At 41.2% G+C, this 27,309-nt stretch overlaps 3 protein-coding genes across 3 annotated transcripts; all 3 read right to left on the reverse strand.

The window, feature by feature from the left end:
• Positions 1-689: 689 nt before the first annotated feature.
• Positions 690-4,895, reverse strand: icmt (isoprenylcysteine carboxyl methyltransferase). The gene is made up of 5 exons (XM_084014777.1): positions 4,652-4,895; positions 3,857-3,945; positions 3,367-3,536; positions 2,234-2,451; positions 690-1,612 (listed from the first exon to the last, which is right to left on the reverse strand). Exons 1-5 carry the CDS (start codon positions 4,868-4,870, stop codon positions 1,433-1,435), a joined length of 876 nt encoding a protein of 291 aa, XP_083870903.1. The 5' UTR covers positions 4,871-4,895; the 3' UTR covers positions 690-1,432.
• A 910-nt stretch (positions 4,896-5,805) lies between these two features.
• Positions 5,806-22,474, reverse strand: rtel1 (regulator of telomere elongation helicase 1). Its single transcript, XM_084015205.1, has 34 exons — positions 22,181-22,474; positions 21,677-21,875; positions 21,056-21,149; positions 20,870-20,951; positions 20,483-20,543; positions 19,793-19,868; positions 19,144-19,228; positions 18,737-18,802; positions 17,588-17,732; positions 17,413-17,451; positions 17,236-17,311; positions 16,706-16,803; positions 16,473-16,528; positions 16,158-16,229; positions 15,962-16,043; positions 15,174-15,306; positions 14,603-14,716; positions 14,266-14,306; positions 14,101-14,186; positions 13,917-13,994; positions 13,288-13,365; positions 12,484-12,630; positions 12,256-12,371; positions 11,417-11,540; positions 11,076-11,241; positions 10,822-10,979; positions 10,394-10,489; positions 9,859-10,066; positions 8,837-8,974; positions 8,486-8,611; positions 7,981-8,106; positions 7,432-7,620; positions 7,199-7,321; positions 5,806-6,087 (listed from the first exon to the last, which is right to left on the reverse strand). Exons 1-34 carry the CDS (start codon positions 22,280-22,282, stop codon positions 6,017-6,019), a joined length of 3,651 nt encoding a protein of 1,216 aa, XP_083871331.1. The 5' UTR covers positions 22,283-22,474; the 3' UTR covers positions 5,806-6,016.
• A 1,395-nt stretch (positions 22,475-23,869) lies between these two features.
• On the reverse strand, positions 23,870-26,708 carry ndufb11 (NADH:ubiquinone oxidoreductase subunit B11). The gene is made up of 3 exons (XM_084015337.1): positions 26,496-26,708; positions 24,330-24,460; positions 23,870-24,073 (listed from the first exon to the last, which is right to left on the reverse strand). The coding sequence occupies exons 1-3, from the start codon at positions 26,667-26,669 to the stop codon at positions 23,944-23,946; spliced, it is 435 nt and encodes a 144-aa protein (XP_083871463.1). The 5' UTR covers positions 26,670-26,708; the 3' UTR covers positions 23,870-23,943.
• Between the last annotated feature and the right edge of the window lie 601 nt (positions 26,709-27,309).

Consider the following 27,309-nt stretch of genomic DNA (forward strand, 5'->3'; position numbering starts at 1 on the left):
AAATAAAATCACCTGACAAAGTTTCATTTAAACAGATGCTGTGATTTGTGTGGTTTAGCCTGAGTGCACGTTGAGGAAGTGGATATCAGGGTGGGGACATGAAGCAACTGGCCTTTAATTCAGTCATCTGTAAATGGCGGAGCTTCCTCAGCAACTACATTTAAACTCTGTAAAACCCGATAGAAACTCTACACATTAATGTTAAATACTGCGGCGGAGGATAAATTCAGAAATAACAGAAAGTAATGCCAGCTATTGTTCCCATTAGCACTGTTTGAATGCACTGGTCAACCCAGCTACAGCATCCCCAACACCAGTATCTCAGGTCTCAGCTTTAGCCTCTCACGGTCCATTCGGACAGCACTAAAACTATTTGGATTTGCATCTCAACTGTTAAAATCAAGTCTAAACCCACAATGCCTTTGAGGAGATGTCTTAGTGCATTTAGCCCTCATGTGGAGAAACCATGAGCAGGGGTTTCTGCTGACATTTGGATGTTTGGCTAATTTTTTTTTTTTAAACTATTGTGAATCCAAGATGACTACAGCTGCTATCATCTGTAAAGCATGACAACCTTCCAGATGCTACAGGGTGGAGGTCTGCACTCGAACACATCCAGTGAGAAACAGACTTGTGGAAAACTGCCCAACTGGGAGCGCTTAAAGAGTAACTCAACCCCCAAACCACTGTTTTCAGGTAAAAACAATGTATCTGTTTATTCAGTAGTGCAGATTGATTGATTTATGTCCAAATATTTACATTTAAGTGCAAAGTTGAAGTCTACATACTGTGTAAATATAATGACTGACCTCCACTGGTTGAAACAAGACTATTGACATTATTCCGTTGCTACTGTTTGGATTTATTAAATTTCAAAGGTAGAGGCACCTCAGCCAATAATGTGGGGTTTAGTTACTCTTTAAACTTTTTACAAAAACAGAATGGACGCAAACACATTGGGGCAAAGAGTGGTGACAACTTGTTAATATTGATGATCATTAGAGAGAAACCTTGTGGATTCCTTTGAAACAAACATCTCCAAACATTTGCTAGGAAAACCTCAGAGAGTGATTACTTCTCTCTCTGCTGATACGAAAACAGTGCAGTATCTTCAACACAACAGGTGATCGGTGAACACACGAAGCATGATCGCAGCATGCAAACAGAACCAACTGGAACAGATGGAGTGGGTCTTATTGGGATCCTTGTAGTACAGTGGAGGTTGTCTGGTCTGGAAGTTGGTAGAAAAACAGCAGCCCAGCTGCCCGCCGCCATCCCAGCTGTCTCGATCTTTGTCTGTGAGCTACAGGTTCTCAATCGGCCGCAGGGTTTGGCTGTGGAGGGGCAGCCGCCATGGCAGACAGCCCACACCCACCAGGTCTACCTGCCATAGCACTTTAAGTCTGTCACGTCCAGCATCCAGCTCCCGGGACTAGTTGACACGGATGCCTGAGATGAAGGGCAGTCCGGTGGGAACCTTCTTCTTGTACTGCACATAGTCCTCGGCAAAAAAATGAATGAGGGAGAGCTCCTCCTCCTCGATCCGTTCCCGGAAGAACCGCCAGCTGGCTATTGTGTAGCCGAGTATACACACCGGGTTGCACAGCATGACCTGCAACAGTCAACAGTCTCGTCAGGAAACATAACACAAACTAACAATTTACATTACTGGTATAATTTCTCTGATTGTTAGGGGTCCAAGTAGCAATAGTAGTGGAGCACACTTTGGTTTTGATCAAATCTCTTTAAGTTTCAGCATAAAGTCATTCTGTGGCACCAAAATCAAAGACGGTGGTTAAACTTTGAGTCTTTTCAACGGGACTTTTGTGATCGTGTTTAATGTTTAATTGAAGAACTGATGCTAACAAAGCTCTACTAATTTAGTTATTAACACATTTCATGTTCTATAAATTCTTGACAATGTAAGTCCCCACCTAACACCAAAGTCTGTTTTCAAATTTAACACCTTACAGTTTCTTGAAATATTCATCTGTTGATTTTCCAAATATTTATTATCAGTTCCTGTTCTAAATCCACATGAACCATTCTTCACATCCACAATTAGATCCACCATACAACACTTACCATACACACTCCACATGAAACGCACCGGGGCTACATTACATCACTTACTATAAGGCGTCAGTCTGAGTTGAAGAAGCATACATGATATTAAATTGTCCTCCAGCCAGTTTATATGGGGAACGAGTTGATCGGTGCTGTGGCAGCTCACCTGTGTTCCTGCGCTCCAGTAGAACCAGCCCACATAGGAGGGGTGTCTGAAGTAGGAGTAGACCCCAGTGGTGACCAGCACATGGCTGTGGGCCTTCTCATTCTGGACAATGTGGTTGAAGTTGGAGCCAGCCGTCAACATGGCCGCCTTACGCAGGCCCTCGCCACACAGCACCAGGAGCAGACCCACGACACTCAACCAGTTCAGCTGCTTCAGCTCTGAGAGAGGGGACAGGCTCATAAGATACTGGTCTCTCCAGATGCAGGTCATGCAGGATCTGGGATCAATCCCATTCGACTCAGGATTCGTTCAAACTCGACTTCAAGAACTGAAAATTCAGTCCAACAAATCTCGAATCACTGCTCACTAGTAAAGAACCGATGTGTGTGTTACGTAGGGCTGTTAATAACAAGATACTTAATCACATTTCCATGAAATCATATCATGATGAAATCATACTTACTACAGCGGATGCATTTACCAATGTAAAGACAACATATTGCTCGTTTTCACACTAATATAGAAAATGGTTATGATAATCATCATCACATTAATAAGCTAAATTTATTTTGCCCCGTCATAGTTTCACAGCAACATGCGGCATATAACCAGCACTTGTGACACAGACATCCCAACACTCTGGTTGTAAAAAAAAAAATGGATAACTAATAGCGAGGGCTGTAGCAGCCAGATCATGCTTCTTTAATGACATTAACATTCAAAATATTATTCTTATTATTAATAACTTACAGGAACATTGTGTACAACAGTCCACCTTCTATTCAACTCTCTGTCACTCTAACAAACACACACAGCTAGTGAAGCTGTAATTATAACATCATTATCTCAGTCTAAAAGACTACTCTCCTCTCTGACCAGTATTAATGTGGCGGTCTATCAGTCTGTTTGTGAACTTTCCTTTTTCATTACAGATAGCTTCACCTCACTCACTAATCAATCAATCATTCAATCAATACATAGGCCTACAAACACCATTGTTTTTCAGTCTGGATATGTCCAAACAAAGGTTACTACAGCAAAGGTTGTACTGATATACTGAAACAGGCAAACCTTTTGTATGCCATCGACAAAATACCCACGACCATCTCAGATTATACTTAAGACACACCAACCTGGAACGGTCAGCTTCTCTATAGTGAACTCCACCCATGACGAGATAGCAGCCAGTGTGTACTCCACACTGTGGTTGAGTAGGAATGAGTCCAGCGACAGGCTGCGAGGGTTGATGATGGCCGTCACCAGGTACTCGGAGTAATGGAAGAAGGACAGGGAGCACAAGTACCTGCAGAGAGGCACGAACACATAACATGATCACCGTGGCCTGGATCACAAAATAACACATCCTGCTTTCACAATATGGTACATGCCCTGGTTCACTGTGCATCTCTGCAGAGCTGGACGATTAACCAAGGCCTTACTCACAATAGTGACCAGGTAGTGACCAGTCAACCAGTATTATTATTATTATTATTGAGTTTTTTTCCATCCAGTCTCTAGATACAAGGTTGAACTAAAATAAAATAAATTGAATATCAATTTAATGAAAAAATAAAACCAAATGCATTTCTGTACAAGAATAAATTGATTATACTAAATACGTACCAGCCAAAATGTGTCCAAGTGGTTTCAGAGAAGCTTATAATTAAGCCACAGCCAAAAGTAACTCCCAGAAAGCAGGCTCTCACAGCAACCTAGAGTTAGGACACTCACATTATCAGGGATCAACAAAACACTATTCCTCTCTAGCTATCTCAGATAAACAGCTAGTTTCAGTGGCAACTACCCAACTCACGTTTAGCTTAATCATGCATTAACTGTTCATAAAACCATCATCACAGTATACTATTATATTCGGTTGTTTCCCCACCAACCTCAAACTTTGGACCAACTCTTAAAGTTGAGGTACAATTAGTAAATACTATGTGTTTTATATATATTTATATATAGTGGGAATTCGTCTTGAAAAGAGACAGCTCCGAATGACCACATTTCTGGGTTGGCTTCCGTGGCAGTCAGCCACTTATTGCCATTTCTAAAATAAAATGAAACGTGCCAGAGGACAAATAGGGAGTAGGACACTGCAGCTTTACCTGGCTTATGTTACTAATCTTGAGCGCATCAACGCCAGCTGTCTTGTTACTCTTTAGCTAAGAAGATTAGTCGGGTCTTAGCATGCGAAACAGGTAGCGTTAGCTACTGTTAGCTAGCTAACATCCGAGCTGAAACAGTAAAGTTTAAATGGCGAAGTATGTTATGTCAGACTACCGTGTCAACATTACCTCGAGGTAGACGAAACATCTCCCCGCTAGACAACAATAAACCTAATGTGCACTTTGCTGGAAGAGAGATAAAATGAGGATGAAGCCAGGAAGTTGGCTACCTAACGTCAGCGCTTACCTTATATATAGGTCCCCTGTAGATGAGGAGCAAGAGGCCGTTGACAACTGCAATGTGGATGCAAATCACTATTTTTCCAGAAGTTTCCGTCAGATAATCAAAGACCCAGTCCAGATGTCCAAACCACGTTCTGATCAGTGGGATTACAACCACGCTGAGCCCTAAAATAAATGTATTTATACTTACTCTACCTTCTAGCACCAACTTACTGCCTGCCATGATGGATGTACTGTGCTACAGCAACTCTCGCGATACCTAAAAAGCCAACCACGTGAAGTCCACTGACGGCTTCCACATTTAGCAGAACTAAGTATGATGAGGTTCATCTTCTTGAGTTTGTATTAACTATTTAAAGAAAGTAAATGGACACCAAGCGAAGTTAGATTTTAAAACACTCAAGGGGTTTGAACATGTTTACATTTTGAACCACAGAGACTGAACTATACTATATAAACTATACTATACCGATTATTTCTTATGTACAAGATAAATGGTAATGACACTTAAAGGCAAAACATGACACTGGCCATGAATACATGTATTGCAAAAGCAAGTAAAATTACATTTAATAAGTACTGCTACATATATATAAAACTATCTTTGTAAAAACCTTTAAATCTAATTTCTAAAGATAATAAGATGCACATTTTGAACCTGCAATTTTATCCAATTTTCTGATTTCGGTTCTTGCTGCAAATGTAATTAATTAAATGACTCCTTAGCATGTTTAAACTTTAAATACAACTGTGAAGAATCACGTTGATATTTATTAATTTATGACTATTAAACCGTAATATCTGGCCTCAAAACGAGATAGTGATAATGATGTTTCGGAGGCAACATAATCTCCTTGCAGAGGATTTGGTTGATGCTGCTCCCACCTGGACCTGGATGAGCTTTGCCTCTGAAAACTCTCCTGTAACGTCTTTTGATGGACAGCAGGTGGCGCTGAAGGCCATTTGAGCATCTTCTACTTCTGCTTCTGTGTTGTGTTTAAATGTTTGAAGAGGTTACTTGTGTTGCAGCAGAGTACCACCTTCTTGTCACAAATATGCATCTTGCTGTACTTTTATCGACAGATGAAAAGTCACATCACTCTACACTACATTGCCTTTCTACAACACTGCTGTTACAGACGACACCTGAAGCACCTGTAATTTCATGAATTTAATTAACTGAATAAATATAAATACAAAACATAAACATCATGTGATTTCTCCATAATGCATTGTCATGACATTCTTTTTTTAAAATAATCAAATAACAGGCTCTGTGCCTCATTTACAGTTACACTACAAAGCTGCAGCCACATTCTGCCAAGTGCATCAGTAACAGTCTGAATGAACACACAACGTCACTCACATTCTACTTCCTTTGGCTGTTTGAGAAGAAGCTGGAAATCTTTTTCTGTGACTTCAATGATGGCGGTGATGACACTAAAGAAAAAAAACAAGTAAAAGGAGTTATAACAAGATGTAAGAAGAGGTATTGATGATAATATTTATATAATCATTACAACTTGTCCCCCTGTCACAGTTTAAAAGAAGCCAGACAGCAATACAGACACTGAGAGGAATGGGCTGACCTCACATTCTCACTGTGGATGATTTCAAAGACGATTTAATCCCTAAATAATTCTAGTGTTTTTCAAGGAAATTGTTTAATCTGGAGATATTCTATATTTTCTTCTTGTGCAAAAGTAAAGTACAATAAAATACAAAATATATATATATAAAAAAGAAAAGACAGATGACATGGAAAGGGACTGTGAATGTGACCTGGGGGTAGTGTTGCTGGAGGAATATTGAAAGATCATGCAGTTTGTTTTGAAAGATGGTGGAGAGGGGTGTTCCTGTGGCCCATTGGTCATTGATTAGCTGCAGTGTTGCTGGGTTTTTAATGGTTTTCTGGAGGAGGTGGTTTGCGTTGGTATTTCTGGTGAAGAGGATGATCTGAGTTTTTGCTACTTGATTTTGTAATGAGTCCAGTAACATCAGCAAATGTCCTATGGTAGGTGGAGGGTCGTAGATGTCAGAGAGACATATGGTAGAAACAGAAGGGGACCGAGGACTGCACCTTGTGGGACACTGGCATTATGAGGGAATGGGGGGGGGAGAGGGAAGTGGAAACCTGGACCATTGCGGCACATGTTGTTAAAAATAAAAAATAAAGCCACGGTGAACTTTTTGTGGTGAAACTGTGAGTCATTGCTCCTGAGGATGTTATTACCCAGGAATCCCATGTTTATACAGTTTATACATGTGTCTCAGGATGCTGATGGTCTGTCGATGCTGGGATGTTTTGGGTAAGATTCACTTCACATTGGAAGGCTGCAATGCAACTGCCAACATTTATTATCTACCATTGACCTAGACCCAGACTGCCAAAAGGTTTGTTACAGATATTAATGGCCTCCTTGAAGATGATTCCTCATGATTTCAGTGACTTCAACATGAGAGGAAAGCAGTAAATAATATACAACAAGATACAAGAAATATACAGTAAGCACATGTTTTTATTCTACTAATACTTTGTTTTGTTCTTCACCTTGTCTTTGTTGGTCTTCACTCACAGCAGGATCAGCAGCAGCAGAGGTGGTCTGGCCAATCAAAGCATCCAACATCTCTTTGTACTGCTTCTTATGGCGAGGAGGAATAAACATGGCAAATCCTTAAGAAAAGAAAGACCAAAGTGAAGCAAGAGTGACACCTCGGGCAAGAAATGTCTCCTTCAAAACTTTTCAACAAACTAAATGTATGTAATGGTTTAAAACAACCTACTGATTAGAAGTTTGAAGTCCTCATCCCTCTCTGTGAATAAGCTCACCACCATGGTCACCAGGTCTTCATAGTTGTCTGTCTTCTTGTAGCTCTGAATGGACTGAAAGAGCTGAGTGGACTTTTCTGCCCCAATGGCTTTTTTCACATCAGCCAGAAATGTAGCAGGGACATCACTCTTTGGAGCAGAACCTGATGAACAAGAGAAGAGAGTCCTGGAATGTATTTCACACTGAAAGAGTAAGTTAACCCCAGACAGACTGGCCAAAGGGTCTCTAGTCTTGAACTAATAAAATGGGTTTGTAAAGTCCGGTATCCCCCTGGGGACATTAGTTCGGAAAAAATCTCACTGTTTTTACTATATTTTTTGGTGGTCCACAGGAGGGGGCGGGACTTAGCCTCCCTAGACATCATACCTGACTCCAGATCAGCCTATAGCAAAGCTGTGTTTCAACCAGTAGAGTGTGGTCTGTCTATGTGGCCTATAGGAAGCGCCGCTAGTGCATTGCATACTTGATAACTCGTGAATTCAAAGGTAAAAGGATGTCCTACCAGATTCTCCTACTTCCTGCTTGGTCAGGTGTTGTCCTCCTCTGTTGAGCAGCTGTGTGTTGAGCTGACTGCAGGCAGACGTCTGAGTAGAGGAGGTTAGACCTACAGCAGACTGACTGGCTGTGGCTTGAAGGAAACAAAACATCACAATTACAGATGCCAGATCTGGGTAAAAACATTGTAACTGAGCATCAATATGTGCTAAATTAACAAAATATAGTATGATATGCAAAATCAATAGTACAAACAATCCAACTTCCTTTTCCTGAATTTCATTTCCACACCCCATCAGGATGGCGCCCTAGGTGGCTGTCTATGTGGCCTATAGTAGGTGCCGTCTCGTCAGTAATGAGTGTCAGATTAATTAAGTATGTTGGAAGAAGTGATCAAAGAAGCTCTAAGATAGAGATCTGGATTGTCTTCAGCTGGTGATTCTCATATTTAAACCTGCTTGTGCACTCAATACTTGATAACTAGTGAATTCAAAGGTAAAAGGATGTCCTACCAGATTCTCCTACTTCCTGCTTGGTCAGGTGTTGTCCTCCTCTGTTGAGCAGCTGTGTGTTGAGCTGACTGCAGGCAGACGTCTGAGTAGAGGAGGTTAGATCCACAGCAGACTGACTGGCTGTGGCTTAAAGGAAACAAAACATCACAATTACAGATGCTGTCTTCCTTTCCTACTGGACTGTCTGTCACTTAGACACAGTATCAATTAACCTGTCAGAAATTATTTGTGTCCATGGCAACCGTCAAATCCAACCACAACAGACAGACTAAAAATGGTTTGTTTTGTTAGTTTGCTAATATCGTCCCACAAATTCAGAAGAGTGCAGTGTTGAGTTGGGGTGCTTCATACCAGTCTGCTGCATCAGTGCTTTCCTCTGTTCCACAGACAGCGAGTGACTAGCTTTGTATCCACAGCCCTTCCCAGTCAGCTCCTGGCATTTCTCATCAAACCTCTCTTTGTGATGAGGGCGAATAAACTGGTAGAGGCCTGTGACACAGTCGCTGCATTATAAACTAGTGATCATTTTAACACGGAGACACAAACACACACTGGCTGGATACTCATGATTAGACATGATTAGATCCTGGTTATTTCTGTATGAGGACACAAGATGGGTTTATAAAACATGCAACATTCGGAACAGACAGGAAATTGGAGCAACTTCACGCTGTAATACAGAAACCTCCCGATAAAGGCATGCATTTAACTGAAATGAGAAATTCATTGAAAATCAAGATCAGCATTTTGGCACCATCTTGTGTTTTTTGCAACCACAAGAGGGTGGAGCTATCCACTATTAGCGAGTAATGATCTACAGTCTGGGACGGCCCGCCGCAGCTTCATGATGGAACTCTATATATTTTTACTCTGAGGAGCCTCTCCCTAGCAGATCATTTCCTCAGGGGGCTTGCAACGTCACTGCTGTATTTATATCTAGAGGACATTCACCGAGCACCTCTGGGTGAGGTTATGAAATCAGACAAGACGCTTGTCTGGTTTCCTGGTGTATCTGGGACTTCACAACATGTCCAAAGCAGCAGCAGTGGTTATTTCAGTCATGGTTGATGAAACCTTGTTGGGGTCTACATGGAGATAAGCCCCGCCTCCTCTCCAGGGCATCTAGGGATGTAAATACACACAAATGATCCCACGGGCAAACTTGCGCGAGTAAAGCCGGGGGAGGATTTGCTTGGCGTACGAGTAGAGTCTCAAACTACAATGGAATTAACACACAACCAACTACAGTTGTGTCTGAAAGTGTTGTAATGTAACAGTATGAGTGTTAGTAGCCTGTTAGTCACCTCAATGATAACCTCGCTGACAGAAAACACAGCAGACAAGAACAAACCGCTCACAATGTGCAGGCTTACCCCGGAGCAGACAGTGAGTATTAGCATCCTCCGTTAAGGCCGCTGTCTCGGTCAGCAGGATGTCCAGGTTGTCGGTCTGCTTGTAGGTCTGCAGAGACTGTATGATACGGTCGAAGCTGGTCTTGCTCAGAGACTTCTTCATCTCTGCCAGGAAGTTCTTAACCCTGCTGCCTGATGTACCGGAGACATCCTCCGACAAGCGCGATTTCTTCAACGAGGACGGAGAAAAACACACCTTTATCATTTGTACACTGAAAATATACATCTATATAGAAACATAATCTTAAGATATCTGCAAAGATATTCTGTTTCACACTAAATACACTGAAACCAACTTCCAATGTAGTGGATTATTTATTGCTTTGAATTGGATTAATAAACTAGAACTTAGACATATTTGTTACAGTTTAACAAAATACAGTCGTGAATTTATGTCTATAGTGTTGCTGATAAGTCCACAGCAACACTGAGGTTTCTTCTAGTAGAGTGAAGCCTCTTTAAACAAAGGAAACCTGTTTTAACGTGATATTATTACCTGTTCTTGGACCAATTTGATTTTCCGTTTTCCTCCCCGCAATTCATCATCCATCCTCTTGTCGCACTGAAGAGACAGCGTGGACAAACGATCTGCCTTCAAAAGAAAAATGAGAATTGAACAAATAAGTATCGTCCTCTTGAAAAGACTACTGTCACACACATTATCATACACAGCAGGTACATTGTGCATGTAGATGGTACGGGATCAGACATTTATCACTGTAAACTGGCTATTGTAGACACAGGTCTGATCTTTCAACAAAGCCTCTTTGACATGTACCAACGAGAGGAGTGGTAAAAAAAAAATCTATACAGCGTAGTATTGGGATATTTTGCATGGCAACACTGCATCATCAATCTTTTACTATATTAATTATTAATATTGCAGTACATGTCTAAAGAGGAGGAGGTCAGGAAACCAGTTACCTTCTCTTCTCCCACCAAAGCATCACCGTCCTCCCTGCTGCAACGATCCCCTCTCTCCAGAGCATCCAGGAGGTTGGCAGGTCTCTTCTGATTCTCCTGCACCTCAGACTCATACTCGATACAGATTTTGGCCATCCCATTGGCTCCAGCGTGTTCATCTGATCCCAAAGACCAGAGAACAGGTGACAAGTCAATGAGGGACTCACGTTTTCTCTGTGGATTTAAAATTAGCCGTGGAAACACATTCTACTCACTGAGTCTCCTCCTCTTCAGGCTGGGAAGGTGGGCGTCCAGCACCTTGGCCTTCTTGGTGTGGATGCTTTGGGAGGCTGAGCAGGAAGTGGAGGCAGAGGACTGAGTGTCTGATAAACACGTCGTCCCACAGCTCTCTGCTTCAGCCTTCTTCTCGACCAGAGGCCTCTGGCAAAAAACACGATGACATTTGATACAAGCTGACAAATGTGAACCACAATCATGCAGTGTCAATATATTATGCTTTTCCCCTTTCCTTTAGTGTGTGTGTGTGTGTGTGATCATACATACACATAGGAATTGTATTTATTATATGTCATTTTTTGTGAAAGCTAGAACCTACCATTTTCTGTGCAACCCTGAAGAACTGAGAGACGTCACGGATGACATTCCCGAAGCCGCTATAGAGACGCACATAAGGCTTGACCCACGATGGCAGCTGAGCTCTGGCATCGGTGCCTTTAAATCTGTGGAAAATTGTTGTTCCTCTAAATGATCCACATTCATCATCATTAACCAAGAGACTTAAAAATGTTATGGTATATTAAGTAGTCACATTGTCGTAAACCAAAAGATATTCAGACTACTTTGATGTTCAAACAGAGGAAAAAGCAGCAAAATATCACAATTCAGAGCAAACATGAACGTAAATTAGTTTAAAGATGTATTGCTTAGCAATGTAGTTGCAGATGTTCTGTCAATCAATCAATTTATTGTTTTTTGATGATTTCACTTCTATTAAATCACTTATTTTCTGCCACTTAAAGATGCTAAATATGGGCTTGGGAAAATGTCTCTTAACTAACGATGGTCTACTAACTAAGTCTGCGTGAAAACGATGGCATTAGTGCCGACAGAGCTAACGGTTTTAACCTGAGGGGGAACTTGTGGGTGGGTGATACGTTTCTACGATGACACCGTCGTTCAGGAGAGACTATAGTTTAATTGATTATAGGTTTATGATAACAACACACACAGAGGGAAGGTAACTTCTTCCTCTGCTCAGGCAGACATTATAACACCATCTATACATATACTATAATTACAATGATTATATATTGATAGTCTGAATGTAGAATTTAGCACCTTTAAGATCAAATCTGTTCTCAGGAGATGAGAATGTTGTTGTTTGAGGCCTGAAGTATCTCAGAACAAGCGATGACATGGTTACTGATGACTGACCTCTGATCACACAGCAAGATGGCTCCATAGTCCTCCTTGTGGCGGATGACTCTACCGATGGCCTGGTTCACAGCTCTGAAAGCCTGCTGTCTGTACCACTCCTGTCCAGACAGGAACTGTGGGCACACAGACGTACGGAGACAGAAGGAACAACAACCGTGACAACACTGAGCTACTGAAACCACATCCAGTCTTTTCAGTGTCATTCAGTCAGCAGTGTCCGCTCACCTTCAGACCAGGAGCTCGCTTCCGACACATCTCATCCAAGAACTGCATCTTCAGGATGACTCGAGGATCCATCTTTGGAGGGAAGGGAAGGCCGGTGATGATGACACCCCGACCAAAGTTGTCTGCAAAATCCAGACCCTCGCTAGCCTGAGAGAGGGAGGCATCGACGTGGAGGAAATTACTATTAACCTGTGACAATACATGACCACCATAACAATCAAATGACATTTAGAACATAATTTCCATTTTTATTGTAAAACGCATGAGACGTGCAAGTTTAAACTAAGAGATGAGCTGAGAGATTACCGCTTCCAATTGATGTTTATGAAATGCAAAAAACATGCTGATAAAACTGCAGCCGTGGCACGATAGATGGTCAGAGACGAAAAGCACAATACACAGGACAAGCGTAATCTCTGAGGAGAGTTTGGAGCATGAAAGAGCAAAATAGTGGATACAAGCAGAGGTCTCTAAGATCCGTCCACATCTGGACATTGCATGGCTCCCATCCTGTATGTCTGTCCAAAATCTACAGTAGGTAATACACCGACTATGGAGAAGAACCTCATACAACCATCCCTTTAATGCATTTTGGTGAAGCCAAAAACTATTTCCCACAAACGTTCCTGAACCTTACGTCCAACAATGAGAAATAGTTGGATGAAAAGTAAATGAAAAGTAATATATTTAGGCTGATGCTGAAACAAGGAGACGGGTGATGTGGCTACTAAAGACAATATATCTCCTCTGGATACAGATACAGTGTTAGATCCAGGGTTGTCTAAAGTTTATTAGTAACCTTACCTTCCCTCGACACACAGCAAAGAATGTCCCCCCTTTGGATGTTGGGTCCTTGACTTTGTTGTAATATCCATCAATAACCTAAGAACAGACAGAGAGACGTTATCTATCGCTGTTATCATCAGTGCTCATATTGAGAAGGAAAGGTTACCGATATTGTTGGTTGTTCAAGGTTTATTTAAAGACTAACTGAACCCCAGAGTTTTTGGCTGAAGTGTCTCAAGTCTGGAAATATAAAAAATGCTTTTAGAAGGTAAAAAGAATTATGTGCCGGTAGAAAGACACGTCCAGTCACACAATGGAACAGTAAGTGCTGTTTGTTAATTTGAATTTACATGCGGGGCTGTGATGTGTGTATGATAGCGATTAGCATTAGCTTTTAACATACATGATTCACAAGCTAACTGAAAGGGCTGCTCTTCACTAATAAGTCCTCTTCCCACAGTCTGCAGAGTCACCTGGCTCCAGATCAGCTAATAGCTAAATTGTGTATGTTAGAATTAAAAGACGTGGACCTTAATCAATCAACAACAAGTGGTTTGGGGGTTTAGATACTCTTTAAAGAAACCTACAAATTGTCCAGATGGAGGTTTCGGGTCATGCATGTAGATATCTAATAAAAACACACTCACCTCATTAAAGGTGCCCTTTCCCTTAGTTTCAACAAACATGGGCTTTACAGTCTCAATGCGATCTGCATGTCCGTTACCCTGCAGAGAACACACACGCACACTGAACTAGGCATGGGACCATATGGAAATGCCACCATTTATTCTGGCCAAAATAACAGCGATTCACATCCGATGTTCCACTCACTCTCCAGAAGTCCAGGGTTTTCTCCATTAAAGGGAAGGAGGGGAAAAACACTAAGAGACCGTGAGGAACCACGCGGCTCAGGTTGGCTGAGGAGAGAACACACATTCAGACAGAAAAGCAGAAAAAACTCATGACGAAAAACATTTCTATATTGTGTTATCTTACCGACTGTGTTTCCTAAAGAGTTCATGTTTTCAGGAAGAAACCTGCCACAGAAGGAAAGATTACCAGCTTTATTTACACCGTCTCAACAAGAAGGTAAAGCATCTGTAAATATCTACTGACTATTTAAGTGACAGATGTTCACATACGATATGGTTGGGATATAAGAGATGGATGGCAGGAATTCAGAAAGCTCAGCGATACAAAACAAGATCATTTGTATTGTTATAAAATTATTGTTAAATAAGCTGCATGAGACACTCATGGGACTTCGGGCAGACAAGCCGACATACAAACAACATCAGATCCTTTCTCCCAAGAAATAGAATAGAAGACCGACCTTCGATCAAACGCTGAACTTAACGGCACTCCGTCTGGGCCTCGTTCAATGACGCCAACAAAAATCTGGTCCCGCTCGATCACATGGCTATTTTCCAGACTCACTGAAAAATTACTACACAAACAGAAAAACAAACACATTGGGATCAAGATCAAGGTTTACCTTCTGTGGAAAACAGCAACAACCACAACAAATGAAGTGCTTTTTAAACACTTTTGTTTGAAAAGCTCTTCAGCGACGAAAACCTCTCTAATGAAGATTTGTTACTCGCGAGAGTTTGACTGCGGGATCATTTGTGTTTATTTGCGTCGACACTCTGGGGAGGAGCTCTTACCTCCGTGTAAAAACCAATAAGATTTCATCAATCATGGCCAAAATAACTTAAGGTTATGGATATAACCCCAGTTCTCTGATTAGCATGAGGAAGCGATAAAACATGCATAAAGCATGAGTAACAAATGCACAATGTGGTGTTATAATGTAGGGCTGCGTATCATTACGCTACGGTAGTTACTCTGTTGCCTTAGAAACAGAGAAAACAAGACAAACAAAGGAGCGACAGGTGACTTACATCCTCATCTCAGAGGTGAATGAGGACAGGGGAGAGAGAGTACCGCTGGTCAGAATGATGCAACGAACGCCTTGATTCACCAGATCCTGCATGCTGAAGCCAGGAGAGAAGCACCAGTAACTCAGGATGTTTCCTACAAGGTGCAAAAACACACACAAGGCAGCTTAACTCAGAGTATGAGGGAGAAACACTTCAGCACAAACACAAAACATAGTGGATTCATTCTGACACTAAATAAAAGTTGGGGTACGTTACATGCTTTCACTCATGTTTACCTGCATTCCTCTCAGGTGTACCTGACTGAGGAACTACAACTCTCTCCCCCCGTCCACTCGGGATGGGACGGTACAGGTTCCTATCACGGATTGTGATTAAAAACACTCACTACCAGTTATAGCATCATGAGTGATTTAAAAAAGCGATCTAGCTGTCTAGCTCTCTATCATGGATGATAAGTGATAATAGAGCCTGATTTAAAAAAACAAACAAAAACAGGACAAAATACATTTTAAAAGTAGTCGTGTTTTCATGGTTTTATTTCCGTTCTATTCTTTTGGCTTGCCCACCAATTCAACCTGTTGGTCGGTTGAGTTTGAATTGCTTTATTTTTACATTATTTATCCGTCTATAAATTCTCTGGACCATGTTCGGCCTCTTTGCCACTCTGAAGGTTGTAACGGGGTGGATTTCACAATCTCTACAAAAAGAAAAAGTAATGGTATTCAGTATGTGACTGTGTGAATAAGAGGCTCAATGATTCCACAGCTGTAGATACTGCATATTATTACCTTGTTTCTTAGATGACGTTGGAGCCCACACATCAGTGCTCTGTGATTTCTTTTGGAAGCTGGTTTCTCGATGGATATGAACCTGAAACACCAACATATGACCGCTGATGGGGCTTGGGCGGTATTACTGTATACCACGGTATTCAGATTTTTAATACCGCCATGACCGTCACTGTGTCTTTTAATGAAAATGCACCTTAAAATGAACTGTGTTGGACTGCATCTGCTGTTGTTGGTCTCCGTCTGATGGTTCACCAGAGAACACCAGCTACAAGAAAAGCAAAGAAAAAACGCAAGAATTATTGTCATTGCAGGAAACTGATTGCTGTTCCTGCAGTGGATCGATGACCCGTTCTACCATTTGGGTCAAACTTGTCAGGTGTCGTGTACAGCAGTGAACCTGGTGAGCTACTGCTTACGCAATATCTTGGTTCTTCGGTGCAAATCCTTGGAGGGTCACACAGAGTGTAAACAGTGCGTTCTGAAAACCATTCTTTAACATGGAGCATACCTGTATGATGTTAGCCAGCTTCTGGAGTCCAGTCGTGTTCAGGAATATTCCTGGTTCTGGTGAGAAAACACATGTCACACATTATAGAAATGATAGAAACATGATGTGATAATGGTGTCATCGGTTACATTCCTGAAATGAGACACAATCTAGTCTACACAAGTCTCCATCACATGGTGACAGCAGGAAAGGTAACAAGATACAGACACAGGAATCAATGCAGCCATACTGACGTCCTGTTAAGTTTCCGATGATCTGCTCCAGAGCTTCAAAGACAGCCGTCTTGCTTTTGTAGTTGAGGTGGGCTCTCTCTAAAAGCTCATAGATGAAGCTAAGACAGGAGACAAGTCAAGAGGAAGGATTCCTTCATTTGGGAAAATCTGCTAAAAGCCTCCATATTAACATCAGCAGCATAAATGTACTCCCTTAGTTCTTATCTTTCACAATAAAACCCCTAGACATGTACGTGGAAACACTGCTTACAAGAGGAACTTAAATTACTACAAATTAGCTTATGTATTTGTTACAAAACAAATAATGCTTTACTTCCAGACCAGTCTGGAGGCTGAAGCGGCTCGTTTCAGGACGAGCCGTCTCTCACACGAGTGTAAGATAATGTCTGCCCTTACACTAACATCCCACACACGGAATGAGATAACAGACCCCAGAGAAGTGGATTAAAATCAATTACAATACAAGCTTAGAAATGTGAAACAGGCATGAAGCTGTTGGCAGTCTGCTCACTATCAACACATTCACATACATTCCAGGTTTCGTGATTCCTTTTTCACTTGGAACCTCGTAGGAATCGACAGCAGCTTCCAGATCCAGCAGTATCTCTGTCAAAGCAGAGAAAAGCTGTTTGAAAAACCCACGGAGCATTGAATAACAGCAGTGCAGAACACAAATCATTAATCTTCTTTATAGCTGCCATACTTACGTTTGATTTTAGCAATCATGGTTAGATCTATTTTTAAACCTGAAACAAAAGAAAATGACCCGCTGAAATTCCAGAAGAGATTATTTTCATGACATTGGAATTCATTTTGCATTTTGTGTGAATCAAATGTCTTAAGCTCCACCCCCTGTATGTGTTTACTCAGAGGCATTCTGACCAGAGTTGAGGGAATCAGTGTTGAAGTCTTCGGTGTCCGTGGCTTGTTTAGCCTGATCCACCAGAAGTCTGTCCACAGCAGTAATGGCTGAGGCTATGTCATAGGGAGTCAGGTCAAACGATGTTGATTCTTCACACGTCTTCTCCTGCAGACAACGACAAACATAATCTGGTGGGATACTCCGTCTTCTGTGACAACTTTGCTACCACTGTTAAGGCCGTGGTAAAGACTTGTTAATCCCAGGGTGACCCTGCTTTTTGGACTATTTGACTCTAAATGGACCATAATTTACTAAATGAACAGCATGCTGTATTGACGAAGACTCGAAACTAGAGATTGAGACCAAAAAGTAATGTTTACTGAGATAATAAATCAAGTGAGAACTAGGGTCATTTTCCCACCGACTTCCATGCAAGCAGACTTCTTTTTACAACCAGATGAGTCGCCCCCTAATGGCCAGCAGAGATAATGCAAGTTTAAGACACTCCAGTTTTGGCTTCACATCATGGAGGATGTCGCCTGGGATTTCCTGCCTTAAAAAGAAATGGAGGCGATAGCATCCTGAACATGTGTACTGTGGTGACGTGCCTTCAACTGGCTCAAGCTAAATTATCATATGATTGAAGAAAAAGACGATTACATGGATAGTCAGCAGTCAGTGGGGTCCATTTTATTTCACCCATTTAAAGGATATTTTCTCTGGATCTGATGTGATGGTCCAGGGACACAGAATGTTGTATGTTGTACAGATTTTGTGATATTGGGCTATATAAATGAGATTTAATGTGAAATACTAGATATTAAATTTCAATGTTCCATGTCGTGGTAATATTTGTTCGGAGTACTTTTAGTAATTTGATTTTGCTGTGATGACGAGACATTAGCAGCATAAACACACCAGCTGGTCAGCCAAAAACAGGCTGCTATTTTCATCGTCTGGCTTTCCTGCTGCACTCTACCGATTACTATACAGCGCCGCCACATCAACGTTGACAGAAATCCACAGAGTGAAACACTTGAAGACACCCATGAGCGGTGAGACGGTCTGAACGTTTGTGATGTTTTCTTCATTTGTAGGATAAATCAAAGTGTGACTACTAAGACAGACAGAGATCAGGGAGGCAGTCTAAACGTCTGACGGAGTCTTACCACATTGTGAGCTTCATCAAAGATGACCACAGCTCCATTTAGCTCGATGCCGTGTGCTCTGCGGCTCTGTGGGACAACGGGAGAGAACAAAATACCAGCATTTATGGATATTTCATATATAGATATGTTTATTTTGATGCATGCTTTATGGTGTTTTTTTAGTTGGTCTACTAAGTTTTCATTCACACAAAGTATCAATAAAAGTATTGTTGAGGTATATATTGAACCTTTTCAAATACTCTGGCCCTTAAACATACTGTTGTTGTGGTAGTAGAAGAGTCAACAGGTCAAATGCTTCCTAAACTATAAATTCATTCCTACAACACAGGTGGAGCATTCATGACTTGTTTTGTCACTAAAGCAGGACATAATGTCTCCCCTCATTCACAGCCTGTGATTCAGCTCACCTTTGGATCCAGCAGGTAGTTGTACGGCATGAAAATGATATCTGCTTGCTGCTTCAGCGAACGGGACAGGTAGTAAGGACAGCACCTGCAGAAAAAGGGTCGACTTTGAGTTGAAAACTCAAAAAGGACAAAACAAAATATTGCCTCTTGAAGAAAATGTAGTAAAAGTACTAGTTTATGAACTAAAAAAAAACAGGTGAGGTGTCAAATCTAAATAAAATATACACATATTCCTGATAACAAAACACTGAGTAAATCTTAAAATTAATGAAAAGACAAACCAGTCTCAGAAATCAGTGTGTCCCCTTAAAGCCTGAAACCCTGAACCCTCAGGAACTGAAGTCACCTGGAAAACGGTTTGCGAGGACTACAAACGGGATGGCACTTGACGTGTCACGTTTCTTTGATGACACAAAATCATGTTATCTAAAAATGGGAGGTTTTATTTTAAATGTTTTACTGCCTGATTTGAACGTCAGTATTTTCTGATCTTTTAAAGTCTGACTAAATGAGAAAATAATTGGCAGATTAATCAAACAATCATCACTCCACACACAACTATTCGACCATGATATGTTGTGATTATATGATCAATCAATCAGATGGCTTGATTTGCGTGGCCCATTTGATAAGAATAAACAAATCACACCTCTGTTTGTTGCCGAATTTGACCAAGTCTTCCACGTCAAGGATAGAATTCTGCAACTCTTTGTCGGTGCTCTTCTCTAAGAAAGAAGACGTTAGATATCTGTGGCACCGAGCAACGCGGCTCCCAGCAACACAGCTGGACACTCATGTACAAATACTCTGTGGCGCCATCCCACACACACACACCACGCACAGCTGATCCTAATCTTCAAACCTCAGCAAAGCCAACAGAATAAAATAAGACATTTACAAACACAACAACTGGGTGGATATAACCCTTCAAAAAACGGCAGCAAAGTAACGGAGTAAAAGGGAAATTAGTCAAATTGCAGGTTATTTTTTTAAAGCAAAATTAACAAAAACTGACACACCTAGATTAAATTAAAAACTTTTTAAGACAACTAGAGATGGCAACACTGAGTCTCTCCCCCTTTCTGAGCTCAGCTGCTCATACACCTATAGAGACGACCTCTGGTGGTATCTGCTGGTCACTACAACACGACACATCATCATAGAAATAGCAGCATCTGTACTTAAGCTATGAAGATAATCATACGGTCAGGATTGTAACTACCGTGGTATACCGTTATAATATATAATATAATACCTCTCAACCCTTTTTTCTACATTAGATTCTGGTAATCCACCCAGCCTCGCTAATATCTACTGTATGTAGTTCTTCAATCATTACCTTCAAGGTTATTGTAGAAGACACAGGACCTGGTGGAAACTTTTGATCTGCACATGTGGACCTGAAAAAACAGGTGATTATGTGAATGAAATATGTACATATGGGTTCAATACACACTTTTAATCTCCAGCTGGTCTCCAGACAGACCATGAACAGTTTGTGTCTTCTTTAAAAGGTGTTTTCACATATAGTCCTCTTTAAAAGGAACCAAACTCAGTCCTCTTAAAGTGGACCAACAGTCAGTTCATTTGAACGACATGTTGCATTCACATAAAACACTGGGCTTTTTGGGGGGAAACGTGGAGGCATCTTTCAGACAGTTCAACGGACCTCTTGGAGTTTGTATGTCATCTGACAGCATAAAAAAACTATGTTTAATCAGCTAACCTTGACGTGGTTGCTCTCCTGACGCATCACTTCCTGGTTGATACACAGCTGCTCTCTTGATCCCAGCACACACACCTTTGGCCTGAATCAGCAGAGAGAGTGAGAGTGAGAGAGATGCATTAGCAAACTAAACGGATCCAGATTATTGAGGCGCATGTGCAACGTCACTTTAAGTGCAGTGTTTACCTGTATGAAGTGTTCTTTAGCTCACCGATAACCTGCGCCAGCTGAGAGTGTGTCCTGGAAGCGTATATGATCTTGGGAACATCGGTGTAGTAGGCTGAGAAACAATTTAAATGCACGATAATTATATGTTATAGAGTTACATGAATGACCAGAGCTTAGGGTGACCACGGATGGATACAATATTTATTTCGTCCATTCCTGATTCAGCAACGTCAGGATGACGGGAGGAAGCATCTCAACGCTGATAGGTTTTAGTGACACAGCATCATGCAAATTTCTCACTCATGCATACACGCAAAATTAGCATCATCCCCAACTTGTTTGGCAGCCTCTACCATCAGTATAGTATCAGTATGTGTGTGAAGGAGCGAATGCTGACATGTGATGGAAAGTGCTTTGAGTGGTCAGAAGACTAGAAAAGCAGGTCCATTTACAAAAATATACTTTCCCTTCACAGTAGTATTTGTTTCGGGGCAGATGTACTAGTACCCACACTCTGTACTCTTTCATATGTACACCTACTGACTCATGGTGTATGAGCTCCAACACAATCAGTGGAGTTTACATTTCTGATGCAATACTGGCTCAGACACTGAAACTGCTGATATGATATGAACATACTCGGTGTCTCTCCGTCCGTAGCAGCCGTCCCCCAGGACGACAGCGGCGTGCTGGGGAACATCTCCTCCCCACCTAGCTTCTCCGCTATCTTGCGGGCAGAGATGGAGTCCTTGAAGTTCTCTCTCCAGGCCAAGGTGGCACACAGCAGGCACAGGGTTTTACCCGTACCCGTGGGACTCTCCAGGACCCCATTCGCCTTCTGAAACAAACAGGCAGACACGTCCATTGGTCTCATCTTTAGAGAGAGAAACTTATTCCTCATCATCAGCAGAGACAGAGCAGGAATAAGATGTTTATCAGGTCAAACGGTGGTGATAATCCACCATTTGAACACCATGTTGATATTTATACACACAAATTGCAAAGGGAACTCTCACTCCACATTAAAATGATAGGATTTACAACTGTGACGTTAAAAAAAACTTAAACGAATGATTTCTTGCACGACTGTCCAGCTGAGAAATATTACAAAAAAGCATTGACAGCGCTCAACGTTAACGTTACCTTTTGAAGACACTCAATCACTTTGTCCATGTAGTCCTTCTGACAGTCATACGGAGGAAAAGGGAAATTCACCGTGACTCCACGCAGAGGTAGTAAAGGCATCGCGTGTCTCCTAGCTTAAGTCTGCAGCAGCATTAAAGTAACGCTGTCACGTTACGAAATTTAACGCGCTTAGTCTTCGGAGTTTTGGGTTGGTTGCTTTTAGCCGCAGTTATAAAGTGTTAACGTTACCTCAGTTTGCTCTGCCCAACACTTTAAGAGGTCTGAGCTTGGCGCCAGCTTTCCGGTTGCGGACTAGTGCGCACGCGCACTGCAACTACGTAGCTCTGCTGCGTTCAAATACTCACAAAATGATGTGTACATCACACAGTTGACAGGTCTGGTTGTGTGACGCATCTCCCAACAGGAAAAATGCAAATTACTGTCGGCGAAAGAGATTTTTTTCGTCATTGACGTTCATCAAACACCCGATGTCCTTTATCATATCTAAAAACAATTATGAATGTACAGTTATCCTCTTTGTTTTAAAGGTAATTAATTTAGTGCTGTGTAAATACTAGAAACATACATAAATTGCATGGTATAGATGCAATTATATGATATAAATACACACATACTGTTAATGTTACATGGTATTGATCATATTATAGGGTATAAATATACTGTTGATGGTATAGATGTCATCAAATGGGATAAATATACACAGTACACTCTATATGTTACATGCAATAGATCTCATCATGTAGTGGCACAGCACTAAAAGCACCTGTTGTTATATTTCACCTCCAGTTGTATTGTGGAAATTGGAGCAATTTTAACAGTGTTCCTACCATTGTAATAATTACAGTGTGTTTTAAAGGAGTCATCACCTGGTTTTATACGTATCCAGCCCCCCTTGGATCGCTTTGGATCAATTCGTAAAACTTATTAGAAAAAAAAAAAAAAATTTAATCAAACATTGAGCTTGTTCTGACCCTTTTTCGTACCGCGATTTTATCACGCGAGATTACGCGCGAGGTTTTGACTGGTCCGGATGTGCATTGTATAATATGTAATGAGGCGCGCGTTGATTCGCCGCAGGAAGGACAGAGCCGGGGGGGCTTGCCTGCATGCAGACTCCAAAACATAATGGCGGCGCTTCGGCGATTTCAGGTAGCGGACGGGGCGGGGTTGGGTGGTGAAAGAGGGGTGGGCTTATGCAAGTAGCCGCCACGGTGACGTCACCGAAGGCGCAGAATCAAAATCTCGTGCTTTAGGAATGCACACCCTTGTGTGCTATTCCTGTTCGGAAAAAGAGCAGAAGCGAAAAAACGGCGCCACTTTCAAACTCCAGCCTTTCAGGCAAGTTTCAACTGAGGTCAAACACAGATATGCATGTTTTAACAAGAGAAATTGCGATTTCCAGGTGATGACTCCTTTAACGGAAAATTATTGTGTTGCTGAATTCATTCATTTCATAAAGATATTGAGCAGGTGACTTAAAGGACTGAAGAAAGACTCTTCAAAAATGTTCCTGTTAATTAAAGAATGTTTTATTCTTCCTACCACATCTTCGTTTGGACTGGAGTGCATCATCTACCCACACTGAAAGTTAGCATCAAAATGGCCCAATCATTGCAGATTTACCTTCAAGCCACAACTCAGAAACAATAAAAATTATGTTTCAAGAACTCATTGTCCACACATAACTCAATTTAACAAGTACATCATTTATTCATTCACCATAGTGAAATACAATAATACAGCAGAAGGATGTTTGACATCTATTCGTCTCCAGCTGTGGTCAGAACGATCTTGCTCGGGTCGTAGTAGTACTCGTCTAAGAGAGGAAGACCCTCCCTCTCTCTCTGCTGGATCACACGCTCTGCCTCCCTCCTGGCCCACTGCCGCATGCTAGATGAAAACACACACACAGAGAAGAAGATGAAGGGAAGAGAAAAATGGAATACTCAAAATGAATAATAATAAAAACATAACTCCAAAAGCGGAAAAGTATCAAAGTAAACATCCAAAAGAAAAAGTATGAAACTCAATTCTGTCTTTTGACAGATAACCGTCGGTCAGCAGAACCGTCACCATGGCTTGAGACACGTCATCCCATATTTGACAGCAAAAATAATAGCAGATATTAAAAAGATGAGCAACTCACCCGTGGTCTGGTAAATAGTGGATAAATGTTCCTCCAATAACAAGAGCCACTGAGACGCCAAAGAAGAAGCCCACCCTCATGTTCCATTCATCCACCACCCGGTCACCGGAGAAGCCATGGTAATCTGGATTCTGACAATTACATTATACAAGCATCAGATACAGTACAGATAATACATAATACATCGTCACATTTGTATTTACCTCTGATGCCTAATAAAAACCTAATTTGAGCAAAGTGACTTTAGGTTAAACATGAAGTTTAGAAGTCTAGTATATCTGACAGCCAGTTGGTCAATTAATTGACAAGCACTGCATTACAGTGACAAAGGAATATTCCAAATATATTTATTGACGAGTTCTATTTAGAGAAGGAGCCAACAACGTCACTGTGACTATGTAACATCAAGTAATAATAATACTAATAAAATATATACCAGATTTGTTTTAAGGACATCTGTTTGCATCGATGTTTGATGTTGAACACAGCCTTCCATGATCCATTGGTACTACTGTCCATCTCTGCACTATGGGTGTAACTGAACTAAATATTGACAGGAAGTCAGTCAACTGTAACCAGAAACTTTATGTTTGAGCTCAATAAGTTAGTATTGTTACTGCCATCTGCTCCATTTAAAATATATGGACCAGTTTGGACTCAGTTACTTATCTGGACATTAAAAGATATGTATATATAGAATTTAATATAAATCAATTCACATATACGTCATATTGCTTTCCAACTCGTATGCTGATCATTGTCAAAAAAAAACCCCGGAGATAACCACTGTGACTGTTGTGAACCAACCAAAAGCAGCAAAGATAAACTTGTCAGTAATGTTAAAGTTAATGCTGTCTACAAACATGTGATTAACATTAATGCTGTGTCCAAATGCATGAGTAATGTTGGCGCTAATGCTGTATACAAACAATAGCAACGTTTAAGTTAATGTTGCATACAAATTTGGTAGTAATATAAACAATGCTGGATACATACATGTAAGTGACGTAAACATTAATGCTGTAGTCAAATGTGTGAGTTGATAGTTAACATTAAGGGTTAGGGTTAAGGGTTATCTTTATTATCCCGCCAGGGGAAAATAGTTTTGCAGCAAGTGTTCACATACAAAAAATGTATGGACGACAATGACATCAAACGAATAAAGCACAAATCAGTTAATGGAACACAAAGAATTGAAATGCATACCAGTACAAGAATGATAATGTGCAACTGTACAATATACAAGATACTGGGAAGTGCAAGTACAAGCTAAGAAAAAAAGAAAAAGCTGGTGTGCAATGCAGCTGGAGTGCTATCTGCCATTAAGTATCTCAATAGCTTTCGGGATGAAGGAGACATGGAGCCTCTTAGTCCTACAGACAGAAGCCCTACAATGTAGACCTGAGGGCACCAGCTCAAATTCCCTCAGGAGTGGATGGTCCTGGCAATCCGATATCTTACTGGCCAACTTAACAAGGTTTCCAAGTCTGTTCTTATGGGACATATTTAGGTTTCCAACTACGTTATACAAAAGGTTAAAACATATTCAATACAACTTCTCAGTAGAGATGTTAATTTTTCTTAAAAAATAAAGATTTGCTGGACCATTAGCAACGTGTGAGTAACGTTAATGCTCATGATGTATACACACGTGTGAGTAACGTTAATGCTGTAAACAAATGTGCAAGTAACTAATGCTGTACACAAATGTGCGAGTAACATGAAAGCTAATGATGTATAAAAACGTGTGAGTAACATTAATGCTGTACACAAATGTGTGAGTAACGTTAATGCTGTACAGAAATGTGTGAGTAACGTTAATGCTGTACACAAATGTGTGAGTAACATTAATGCTGTACACAAATATGTGAGTAACATTAATGCTGTACACAAATATGTGAGTAACGTTAATGCTGTTCACAATGTGCAGTAATATTAATGCTGTACACAAACGTGTGAGTAACGTTAACGTTTATGCTGTACACAAACGTGTGAGTAACGTTAACACTAATAACGTTAGCTTGCTAGCGTTACAACTCACTGCGGGTCCAACGTGGGGTATTTTGATGGTCAGGTTAGCAACCACGGTCTGCATGTCTATGTGTGTGACATAGATGTAACTTTTGCTCGGTTAGTAAACATGTACCGTACTGGAGAGGAACTCACCTTGACGAAGGGGCTGACCTCTTCATGCCCAGCCTTCTCCGCCGCTGGGTGCAGCTGCGTCACAGCGGCCGAACCAGCGGAACTGGTCGGTGTTGACTGGGAGACGAACCGAACCGGTAGATTAGAGGATAACCGGGGAAAAGCGGACCCCAACCGCGACAATCGGGTCAACATTTCACCTGTTTGTGAAGGATACTGTCGACCCGGAACCGGAAACAGAAGCTATACATCTCTCCTCGAGGTTAAAGCAAAGGGCGAATTACCGCCATCAAGAGGCGGTCGACGGTAATGCACCCTGAGCATCTGCAGTGGATGTGATAAATCACAAAGTTTATAACACAACTAGTCTATGTCAGGGTGTCACAAACATTCTATACTCAAAAAGACTGATAAAGCAGAAGTACTGATTCAACTTCTTAACACAAGTTAAAGTGAACAAGTGCAGGCTCTGAAATTACATTTAGTTTTAGCTTGATGTGAAGCAGCAGAACATGTAAAAAAGAGTCAGAAAGTGAACTGACTCAGTAATATCAGCTATAACTGACAGTAGCCAACACCTGAGCGAACTCTACTGAGTCAGAGTGCTTTCTTGTAACTGTTTTGTGCTATTTCCACACATTGCATATTATAAAATCTCACTTGAATGGTTGTTTGGTGTAGTCTAGTTTTTAATGTCTGTACACATACATACATGGGCAACAATAGAGATACCTGGAGGGGCGTGATTGGGAGGAACGGCCTCACTGGTCGAAATCCTAGTGGTCATTTGTTATTGGAGTTCTGTGCTAGTGATGGACTGTCCATAACAAACACC

Source organism: Eutrigla gurnardus, assembly GCF_963514095.1.
Source record: "Eutrigla gurnardus genome assembly, chromosome: 8".
Lineage (NCBI taxonomy): Eukaryota > Metazoa > Chordata > Actinopteri > Perciformes > Triglidae > Eutrigla > Eutrigla gurnardus.

Bases quoted from the DNA above. Each gene is read 5' to 3' on its own strand.
- icmt (XM_084014777.1), bottom strand. From the start codon at position 4,870: ATGGCAGGCAGTAAGTTGGTGCTAGAAGGTAGAGTAAGTATAAATACA. The intron at 3,537-3,856 runs GTACGTATTTAG...GCCTCTCTGCAG, and splicing joins ACTTGGACACATTTTGGCTG to GTACTTGTGCTCCCTGTCCT. The intron at 1,613-2,233 runs GTGAGCTGCCAC...TGACTGTTGCAG, and splicing joins ACTGGAGCGCAGGAACACAG to GTCATGCTGTGCAACCCGGT.
- rtel1 (XM_084015205.1), bottom strand. From the start codon at position 22,282: ATGCCTTTACTACCTCTGCGTGGAGTCACGGTGAATTTCCCTTTTCCT. The intron at 18,803-19,143 runs GTGAGCTGAATC...GTTGTCCCACAG, and splicing joins ACTACCTGCTGGATCCAAAG to AGCCGCAGAGCACACGGCAT. The intron at 13,366-13,916 runs GTGAGTGTGTTT...GTCTGTTCTTAG, and splicing joins GAAAGGGCACCTTTAATGAG to GTTATTGATGGATATTACAA.
- ndufb11 (XM_084015337.1), bottom strand. From the start codon at position 26,669: ATGTTGACCCGATTGTCGCGGTTGGGGTCCGCTTTTCCCCGGTTATCC. The intron at 24,461-26,495 runs GTGAGTTCCTCT...TGTAATTGTCAG, and splicing joins AGGTCAGCCCCTTCGTCAAG to AATCCAGATTACCATGGCTT. The intron at 24,074-24,329 runs GTGAGTTGCTCA...GTTTTCATCTAG, and splicing joins CACTATTTACCAGACCACGG to CATGCGGCAGTGGGCCAGGA.